At 50.9% G+C, this 10,623-nt stretch overlaps 1 protein-coding gene across 1 annotated transcript in view; it reads left to right on the forward strand.

Moving 5' to 3' along the window:
* The window catches only part of FGR (FGR proto-oncogene, Src family tyrosine kinase), a 14,041-nt gene extending 11,018 nt beyond the window's left edge, over positions 1-3,023 (forward strand). The window contains exons 10-13 of the mRNA XM_077775704.1: positions 282-360; positions 595-746; positions 2,007-2,138; positions 2,249-3,023. Of these exons, the coding sequence (XP_077631830.1) occupies positions 282-360; positions 595-746; positions 2,007-2,138; positions 2,249-2,457 (572 nt within the window). The 3' untranslated portion in view covers positions 2,458-3,023. The remainder of the gene's footprint in view (positions 1-281; positions 361-594; positions 747-2,006; positions 2,139-2,248) is intronic.
* The last annotated feature ends 7,600 nt before the right edge of the window (positions 3,024-10,623 follow it).

The raw sequence follows: 10,623 nt of genomic DNA on the forward strand, positions 1-10,623 counted from the left end.
AGTAAAGAGCGAATCTGTGAAGAGGCAGGGTCTGGGGCGGGGTCGAGTGGGGCGTGTCTAGGGGGACCGAGGAGGACACGAAGTGAGCTGTTGGCAGAGTCTGGGTGTCTGTGGGACCCGGGCCTGGGCGAGACCTGTGAGGGATGCTGAGTGCGGACGGATCTAAGAGAGAGGGCTGGGAACGGGGCGGGGCCCAGCGCTGTGAGAGCGGATCGGACAGGGGCGGGGCCGCCTGGAGCGGGTAGTCTTTTGCGGCTGATTTTCTGAGTTCCTTTCCTCAGGTAGCTTGCTGGAGTTCCTGAAGGACCGGGAGGGCCAGAATTTGGCACTGCCCCAGTTGGTGGACATGGCAGCCCAGGTAAACTGGAACAGCAGCCTTTCTCTCAGACTCCGCCCCTATTAACTTTCCACAAATCCTTGTGCCCTCAAACACCTACTCTACCCCTGGAAGTACAGTCCCATCCACTGGATCATCTGTGCCACCTGAGGCACGACACTGCCCATCTCTTTGCCTCAGTCTCCTCATCTGGAAAGTGGGTTTTTCAAATGATCTCTCACACAAGCCATGGTGTTCCCATCTCTCCATACCTTGCCNGCTGAGGGCATGGCCTACATGGAGCGCATGAACTATATTCACCGCGACCTGAGGGCAGCCAACATCCTTGTTGGGGAACGGCTGGTGTGCAAGATCGCTGACTTTGGGCTGGCCCGTCTCATTGAGGATAATGAGTACAATCCCCGGCAAGGTACCCTGTCTCTCCTCACCTTTCAAGAGCTCCCTATTATACCAAGGGGATGCCGCAAGGCATACACATACACAGGAATTCGCCCCCCCCCCTCCCCAACTCCCAGGCTATCCCCGGTACTCCCATCCTGATGTAGTATAAGAAGCAACTCTGAGTTCAAATCCCAGCTCCTCTGTTTACCAGCCAAGTGGCCTTGGGCAAGTCACCTAATCTCTGTGAGCTATTTTTCTCTCATTTATAAAATGAAAATATTCAGACAACAGCAAGTCAACAGATGTATGTCAGGCACTACTGTAATTCTCAAGTGAAAGACAATAGAGTGTAATGATAGAAACTCTGTAACCAGAATGCCTGGGAATGAATCCTAGTCACTTGTAAGCTATATGACCTGGGCAAGTTACTTAACTACTCATCGCCTCCTTTTCTAAATCTGTACAATGGGGATAATTAGTATCTACCTCATAGGTTTTTTTTGTGAGGGCTAGATGAGTTAATGCATGTAAATCACCTTAAAACAGTGCCTGACAAGGATGCCTGGCGGTTCAGATGGAAGAACGCGTGACTGTTAATTTCGGGGTCATGAGGTTGAGCCCCATGTTGGATGTAGAGATTACTTAAGTAAATAAAAACTTTAAAACAAACAAACAAAAATAGTACCAGGTATGTAGTAAAGGCCATACAAGTGTTAGCTTTTATTATTATGAGAATTATTACAATGTTTGTAAAGTGCTCAATACTATACTAGATACATAGTAAATGCTGGCTACATACCAGGTCCTTTCTGTAATGCTCAGAGACCTCTCTATTTAGAGCCCCCAATCCTAAACACAACATTATTTCTCTCTCTCTTTTAAAAGTTTATTTAGAGGCACCTGGGTGGCTCAGTTGGTTAAGCTTCCAACTTCGGCTCACGTCATGATCTCACGGTTTGTGAGTTTGAGCCTCGCATTGGGTTCTGTGCTGACAGCTCAGAGCCTGGAGCCTCCTTCAGATTCTGTGTCTCCTCCTCTCTCTGCCCTTCCCATGCTCATGCCCTGTCTCTCTCTGTCTCTCAATAATAAGTAAAAAAGTTTAAAAAATTTTTTTAAGTTTATTTAAATAACCTTTTCACCCAATGTGGCGCTCAAACTCATACCCCAAGATCAAAAGTCGCATGCTCTTTCAACTGAGCCAGCCAGGCGCCTCTACACACCATTCTCTTAATTCAGCTGTTCTCAGGGACCCCCTCAATAACTCTCCCTTCTCTCCCAATCTCTCCAGGGGCCAAGTTCCCCATCAAGTGGACAGCCCCAGAGGCTGCTCTCTTTGGCAAATTCACCATCAAGTCAGATGTGTGGTCCTTTGGGATCCTGCTCACTGAACTCATCAGCAAGGGCCGAGTTCCCTACCCAGGTTTGCTGGGGTGGGAGGGTTGAACGGTGGGTGATCACAGGAAGGGCTTCCTCCTGGCTGCCTCTTTGGGAGGGGCTAAATACCCTGACTAACGGAGCCCCACCCCCTAGGCATGAACAACCGGGAAGTGTTGGAACAGGTGGAGCATGGTTACCACATGCCGTGCCCCCCAGGCTGCCCGGCATCCCTGTACGAGGCCATGGAGCAGACCTGGCGTCTGGACCCGGAGGAGAGGCCTACCTTCGAGTACCTGCAGGCCTTCCTTGAGGACTACTTCACCTCCACGGAACCCCAGTACCAGCCTGGGGATCAGACATAGCCTATTTGAGCATCAGTCGCCTTTCTGGGGTGCCCACCAATCCCTTCCAATCCCTAGGGCTCTGGTCCCAAAGCCCTAGGGCTCAGACCCCTACAGAGGCCTAGCAGGTCAGAGCAAGCAGGTTGCCCTGACACCATCTAGGACAACGTACTCATTTTAAAGATGGGGTAAATCAAGGCTCAGAGATCATCCCTCACTCTGGCCCCAAGCACTGTTTCTCCCCTTCCAACTTAGACCCCTACCTTTAGGCTCTCTTCCCACCTCTCCCCCAAAAGGAATGCTTAGACTTTGTCTAGTTATTTATAAAACTGTATGTCCTTTCCCTAACTTACCTCCTATTCCTGCTTTTTAAAATCCTGTCATCCCACCGTGAATTCACCTTCAACTCAGTTCTCTTGTGTCTATAAGTTGCAAAGACAGGGAAAGTCTTTCCTGCTGGGTGGACACTGGAGTCCAGGATTGGGGTCCAAGCCCAGGGTGAGGGAGAGGCTTGCTGAGGACTCACCACTTCTCTGAATCGTGTGCGTGTTTATTGATTTTGTAAATAAGAAAAGTGATAATATGAATCCTTGAGCCATGAAAATCCCTTCTGTTAGGGCAAATGGTGGCCAGAGGAAGGTGAGTGTGACTGCTTTGGCTGCTGGCAGGAGGGGGTGGTGAGAGAGTACCCTAGTGCCTACTAAACACAAGGAACTTAAAGTGTGTTTTAGGATACCCAAAAGTCCTGATGCTTGTCCCCATGTGAGTTTAGGACAAATTTAGAGATGGATACAGAAGATAGGCAACTGGAGATCCAAATGTCCCCTTCATTACTGAAGTGGCTTTCCATCTGTGTGCAGTGGGTTTGCTCATTCTTTACTTGATTTCAGCAGATACACCATTCCTCACAGGCACAAGAGCAGAACCTTAGTCCTCTTCTGATGGGGGCAATGGGGAAGACAATGGACCCTCTGCCGTTCCTCAAGGTGGTACAGAAGGGAGGGGAGGGGAAGAGAGAGGTCTGAGAGCTAGTCTAGCTCATTGGATTTCACTCCAGGCATCTCTGCCTGCGTGAGGGGGCTCTGGAGAGGTTTGAAGGCAGTTTTATTTGACACAATGACCGAGGGATCCTACAGGCATGTAGTGGGCAGGGATTAGGGGCGCTATACAATGCGCCACGCACCTGTGCAGTGAAGAATTGTCCCATGCCCTTGCTGCAGATTTGAGAGACTTTGGCAGCTGATGTGCCTCCAAGTGGAAACAAAAGGAACAGAGAATAAGGGTTCCCACCTCTCCCATCAGGAAATCATTGACCCCTAGCTTACTAAGGGGAAAGGATGGAGTCTGGGAGCTAGGAATTGCTGCTGCAGCTGGCAATTACTAAGCATTAACTCTGGAAGGGCCCTTTGCTAGGCACGACCCCAGAAAAACAAACACGAACAAGACCTGTCTCTGTTCCGGAGGAGATCACAGCCAGACTTGGGAGAAATCATAGTCATAACAAGAACTCACTTATTAAGTGTCTGCTGCATGCCAGATGTGTTTACATCCATCTTTTCACTGAATCAAGTTCTGAGTCTGAGTCTATGATTAGCCCCCACTTACAGATGAGGAAACAGAGGCTCAGGGGTTATATGACGTACCATGTTCACACAGGTGCATGTGACAGAGCTGGGACTTGAACTCGGGTCTCATACCAAGGCCCATGATCTTTCTAGACGCTGAGCTTTGGGAAGAGATCTTATCGGCCCCAAGTAGATATTGGAGGATCCTCCTCCTTCTAGATATTGGTAGAAAGAGTCCCTGGAAATGCCCTCAAGTTGAGCATCATAAGGAAAGGGGACAAGGTGGCCACTGCAGACTGGGAATTCCTCGTGCTTAACCCTGGCGACTGCTGCTGGCGACTGCTGAATGGGAGCCGTAAGGTGGGGAGAGGCCAAGTGGCTGCTGAGAGAGGTGGTCACAGGGGTGGGACACTTAGCTCTGCACACGCAATCACAGGGGCCATGACTTCCCGAGAGCCGTTCTCTGGCTGACTCAACTCACAAGGGCCTGAGCACAAAGCTAGAGGCCCCGTTTTTCTGCCTGCTCTGGAGTAAGCAGATAAGAGCTCAACTCTGGGGCTTCAGTGCCTGGTGTGAATCTTGCCTCCACCACTCACTAGCTGTATGACTTGGGGCAAGTTATTAATCTCTCCAAGCCTCCATTTCCTCATCTGTGAAACGGCAATAAAATGCCCAAGCCATGTTAGTTCTCTTTGTCACGAGCATTTACAAATGATTTATCCGATACCAGGCGTCCTGCTAAATGCATGCTGTCATTTAATCCTCACAGCACCTCATGGGGAGAAGGCTATTGTATCTTCATTTTACTAATAAGGAAACTGAGGCACGGTGGAGTAAATAGTTTTAAGTTGCAGAGTGGGGGCTTGAACCAGGTCCTCTGACCCCCAAATCGGTGTTCTTAGTCTCTATAGCTCTCTATAGTCTTCTCCTAGCACCAGAATACTCTTGTCTATCCAATGGGGCCATGCCTGGTGCATGGACACCCATTCAGGTTCAGTGAAGGCCCAGCAGGGTAGCGAAACTTCTGGCGTTTGCCAGGCCCTCACTGCTCCTCAGCAGAGACCAGAGATACCTGAGCCCGGAATCCTATATCTGCTGGTTCCCTGTCCCTCCCTCTGGTGCATCCGAATGAATTGTCCTTTGCACCCCCTTTTCTGTGCATCTTTCTGTTCCCTTCAGATAGAGCACAATGCAATTGATTAGGCCTCTGTTTTCTCAATTTCAATCACATCCTCGCCCTGCCTCCCTGAGATTACAGGCGGGTCACCTTGATTGCGGTTTCCACTGTTCACAAAACTCTTCAGTCGTTTACAAAACCATCTCTCGCCTCATTCACTCCCCCACCTGGCTCTTCTCCTCCGTGATGCTGTGTGGATTTTACTGGCTTAAGACTCAGAGGGCAATTTTATTTCCAAGTTCATGGTGGGGGAGGAGGACACCTAATTGACTAATGCTGGGTGTTTCACATGCATCATCTGATTTGATCCTCACCGTGAAGTCGAGTGTGATTATTCCCATTTTACAAAGGAGGAAATGAAGACTCTGAGGCTACAGCACTTGCCCAAGGTCATACAGCTGGATGGCAGAATCAGGATTTGAGCCCTTTGACTTCAAAGTCTCATGCATCCCACTGTGTCACATTCCCTTATTTGATGGGGCAGCATGGGAACCTATAATACTAACCCACGGTCAAGTTCAGGGAGGGCATGGTGCAGCTAGGAGTCTGGAGTAGGCCCAGACTTATGCTGAGGATTATATTCCTAAAAGAACCAAGTCATTTATTAATTTTGCACACATTTACTGATGTCTTTTATAGGTTGGTCCTGTCCGGGAGACAGAACAGTAAATAATGACAAGACTTAGGGGTAAGGTCAGTCTAGAGGCCAAGGGAGACTTCTTTGAGAATGTGAAAGAAAAATCTGCTTAATGAAGCAGCCAAAGGGTGAGATCATCTCCCATGGAGGGAACAGCATGTGCAAAGGCTCAGAGGTACGGTAGAGCAAGGCCGAATCAGTCAAGTGCAAATAATTATGTACGGGAGGAATGAGGGTGCAGATGAGGCACGGCAGAAGAAGGTTGGAAGATCAGAGGCAAATGGTAGGAGGGTCAGAAATCCAAGGGCATGGCCCCTGAGTTGTGGAGAGAAGTCAGAGAAGAAATCAGGGGGATTTCTTCAGGACTTACTGGGGGTGTCTATCCTCAATCCTATTGTTCCCGAACTGAGCTGAGTGGACCCACTATCCAGTAGTTCTCTCCCACACCCTGTTTTACACACACACACACACACACACACACACACACACACACACACACACACACACACGAGTGTCAGGATGGTGCTGCAGTGATGTCCATGCTCTCTCTAGTGTCCACTCTGGGTACTACACCCAGAGCTCCAGGAAACTGCCCGGGGGTGAGAAGACGGGCCCCTTCAGGACCTTCCCACCACAGGATGGGAGATAAATCACAGTTCTTGCTCTCAGAGAGCTCATAGTTTAATGATAGTGAGGTGAATGGGACAGACTCAGGCTGAAAATGGCAATAAAGGGTGTGTGGGAGAATAGGACTCAGTTGGACAGAGAGAAGGCTTCTCCCTGGAAGTGTTGCTTCACCAGAGACTTGCAAAAGGAGCAAAAGTTTGCTTGGTAAAGAAGAAAGAGAAGGACATTCTAGTCTCGACAGAATTAAGTGAGCTAAGAGGCAGGAAATGGGACCGTGCAGGGAGTTACAATTAGGTAGGTATGACTGGAGTGTAAATTTTGAGGGGCATTAGTAGCTAAAGATGAAGATAGCCAGCTAGGCATGGGTCACGTCTGCCATGCACTCAGGCTAGGATTCTAAGCCTTGGACAATGGGACAACACAGGATTTTGAGCAGGGGAGTAACAGAGTCAGATTCACTTTTCAGAATGAACCCTCTGGGGACCAATGCAGAGGAAGGATGGGAGGGGGAGAGTAAGGACAGGGATACCCCTTTGGACACAAAGAATCACACTAATAGGAGACATAGCTTTGAGCAGGTCTGTGAACCGTACATATCAATACATGTGATGTCACCTACAGACGTCAGTGAGATCCCAGGCTGTGCACCCACAGACAAACAATTCCACACTGATATATGCTCAGACGCATAACTCGGGTCCACAAGCCCAAGGGAAACCAAAGGACACACATTTACCTCCAGACGTAGCTGACAGTGAAAAACACACACACAAGCACACACGCATGCGCAGTGTGGCTCTCAAGAACCCTACCCTGGCCCCTTCTGTGTGTCTCCCCCCCCNGCCCTCTGGCCTCTGGCCTTTCCTCCCACACCCCCTGCCCAGAGGGAGGAGCTGTTTGAAGTCTGGGCTGCAGCTGGGGTTTCCTGTTGCCTGGAGGAATGTGGGAGGACTTGCAGGGGGGAGGGGCTAGCTCAGGAGGAGGGATAATGGGGGCCTGGGGGGCCTTAGTTCCCACTGTACCATGATGAGGGGGTGCTTCCTGCTTCCCTGGTCTCTTGGGCCCCAGCGCCGAGCTGTTCCCATCCTGGGGAGGGGAAGACCAAGGCCATAATGGGCCTCTTGATGCTGGATCTGTGGCTCAGAGGCTTAAAACAATCTCTCAACCTCTCTTGGACTCAGTTTCTCCTGTGGACTGGGCTGAACCACCGTCTAACAAGCCACGCCTCTCCTGAGGTGAGCTCCAAGAGGGAGGCTAGCCTAGAACTTCTGTCATGGGGAAGGCAGTGCCCATCCCTACCCAAGGCTCACTTCACACTGCCCTTTCCATGAGTCCCAAAGGTCTGGCTCCAGGCTGCTCGTGACCTCTCATTCATTGTCATTATTATTATCATGACTCAATCCCCTCAGCATGCCCTTGTCAGTTTTCAAAGCGCTTTCATATCCTTGTGCTCAGTAAATCTTCCTGGTCCTGCGGGTAAGACAAGGAAGGAAGTACTCTTCCATTTTACGCATGTGGTAACTGAGACTCAGGGAGGTTAAGGACACGCAAGTAGAAGCAGAATCAGAACCAGACCTGTCTGGCTCCTATTCCCACATGGCCTCCAAACCCTCTTGCCACACAGTTTTAGCCCTAGACTCTCCCCTCCACTTCCTAGGGTCTAGGTATGCCACCTACCGCTTACATTGAAAACAGAAGTGGTTGTAGTGAGCTGAGCCCAGAAAGAGATGACGCAGGCTCTTCCAGAACCCGGGTCCTCTTCTTCACATCTGCCTTCTGGGGGAGCTTACAGCTCCCCTGCCCAGCCAGTGGTGACCATGACACTGTTTGGGAGGACTGGGTAGCCCCTTTTAGACTGTGGCTACTGGAGCAGACATGGAGATTGGACACTAGGTGGCAGCAGCAGTCCATGGGAAGATTCGGCTTGAGTTTGGGAAGACCACCCCCCCTCCTCCCCTCACTCCACATGATTTAGAGAAGCTCCAAGAGAAAGACCAGCCTCCAAATTACTGGAAAAGCCGGTAATGCTTGGTTTCCAGCGATGTTCAATACCTTAGGTGCTAATAGTACCCACCCCCTCTGGGGAGGGGACAGCTGAAGCAGCCTAGGATGGTGCATGCTTGCTTGGAAACACAACCTAACTTCAATTCCTCTCTTCTGTGGCCTGCCCAGCTGATCTTGACCTCTGCACCTCATCATTAAACCTCTCCCCTCTCACGTCTTCCCCAAATTCCTCTTCATCTCAATTTACCTGGGGCTTCTTATCTGCCCTAAACCATCTGGTACTACCCCACCCAACTTCCTCCCAACACTTGATTCAGACAGGGTGGGCTCATCATGCTGTGTGGCAAAACCTAGTACCAAAGGATAGGGGTGGCAGGAGTAAAAGAAAATCTGAGCTTCTTCCACCCTCTGAATGCTAAAGTCGCTCCCATGGGGGACCAGCTAGAGCAAGATGCAAAAGAAAGCCACATCTATTTGTGATAACTTTAGAATCGGGCTTTGGACCTGCAAAGGGGCCCTAACAACTTAAACCACTGCTTTCATTAATATCTGACCTTATAATACTTCCCATGCAATGACTAAATCTTTGAACCCAAGGCTTGCCTGCAAAGAGAAGCGGTTCCCAAATGGGGGCCTCTCCAGCTGGCCATGCCTGCCCCATGATGCTAGAGCAATAGGTGTACTGTTTAGAGTCGTAGGTCTCTCTCATTGCCGTTGCCCTCCCTGCCCTCCCCCATCAAAGGGCCAGTAGAGAGTGTCCCCCAGAACCCCTTCCTTTGCCCTCTGGGGGTTTCAGACTGTCCTAAAGAAGTATAGGGAAGGTGGTGAAAGGGAGCTGCAGTTGGTGAAACATCACCACCTGCCTTTGTCACACGCTGGCCATCACACTGCAGGGCCAAAGGAAGAGTCAGAAACAGGTGAGCCAAGGACAAAGGCACTGCTGGAGGAACTTTGGACGTGGGGGCAAGACAGACAAAGCCAGCGGACACAAGGCAAAGGAATGTCAGACACACAGATGAAAGGGACTAGCAGAGCACCAATCAGGGCTGATGTCGGTAGATACTGAGGACAGGACAGTGATCCTGCATTATTCATTTTGTTGTCCCCTGTGAGCCTTGCATATCCCAGTTAACATTTGTTGAATTAAAGTACCAAGGGAGAACACACGGATGCTGGGAGTGAAGGTGAAACAGAGGCCTGGGAGTCACAACTCCCTGCCACCGCCCAGAGAGTAAGTAGTGGGCTTTGGGATCAGACAATTTCTGGTCCGGCTGCGCTCTACCAGTTCCAAATGAGGGGACCTGCTGGCTCAGTCGGCTAACCAAATGAGGGGACCCGGGCCTCACTGCCCTCATCTCTAAAATGGAAGTGGTAACAGCACCATTTCACCAGGTCCTTTTGGGACTGAAGGGCCCTGCTGTGCCCAGTAAATGGCAGCAGCAGCAGTTTTCCTTCCTGGGCTGTCCAGCTACTTCCCCTTGGTAACCAGGCCCAGGCAGGGCACATTCCCATCTGTGGGGATAGGCCAGGCAGGGGGCCCGGAGCTAGGGGCTGGATAACAGATGTGACCTGAAGAGGAGGTAGGTGAAAGTGCTGAGCCCAGGCCCCTGGCCGCAGCGGGAGCTCTGAACTGTTGAATCCCAATCTTGCTTCCTGAAAAAACCAAAAAGCTCAGTAGAATTCAGGAAGGGGGGAGGGGTGCCATTTGTGGATTATCCACGACTTTGGTGCCCTGGTCGCCCTTGGACTTGTTCAGGACGGGGGTCCCTGAATGAGGAGGAAGCGGTGGTGGGCTTCGAGGTTTCTGGAGCAGCCCTCCCGTCAAAAACCGTTGTGCTTTACTCAAAAGGAAACCTTTTCAGAGAGGGAGAATGTCCCCAGACTCAAAAAGCCAGTCCTCCCCTCTCTCTTTTTCGTCTATCATTTAATTGGGGCGCCCCAGAAAGTCGCAGGCCCTTTGGCTAATCCCTTGATTCCCTATTCGACTCATTCCATTCTCAGACCCCGCCCCTTCGCTCCCACCCGCAAACTCCGCTCGAGCCAGGGCCCCCCCGCAGGGAACAAGGAACGTGGGAAACATCCCTAATCCTTGGGGAGAACCAGCACCCTTGGTAAACGAGGACGCACCCCCGCCAGAGGGGCCCGCGCGCGGTCCCCGCGGGCTCAGGGCCGGGCCG

The sequence above is a fragment of the Crocuta crocuta genome, unplaced genomic scaffold, assembly GCF_008692635.1.
Source record: "Crocuta crocuta isolate KB4526 unplaced genomic scaffold, BGI_CrCroc_1.0 scaffold127, whole genome shotgun sequence".
In the NCBI taxonomy this organism is placed as follows: Eukaryota; Metazoa; Chordata; class Mammalia; order Carnivora; family Hyaenidae; genus Crocuta; species Crocuta crocuta.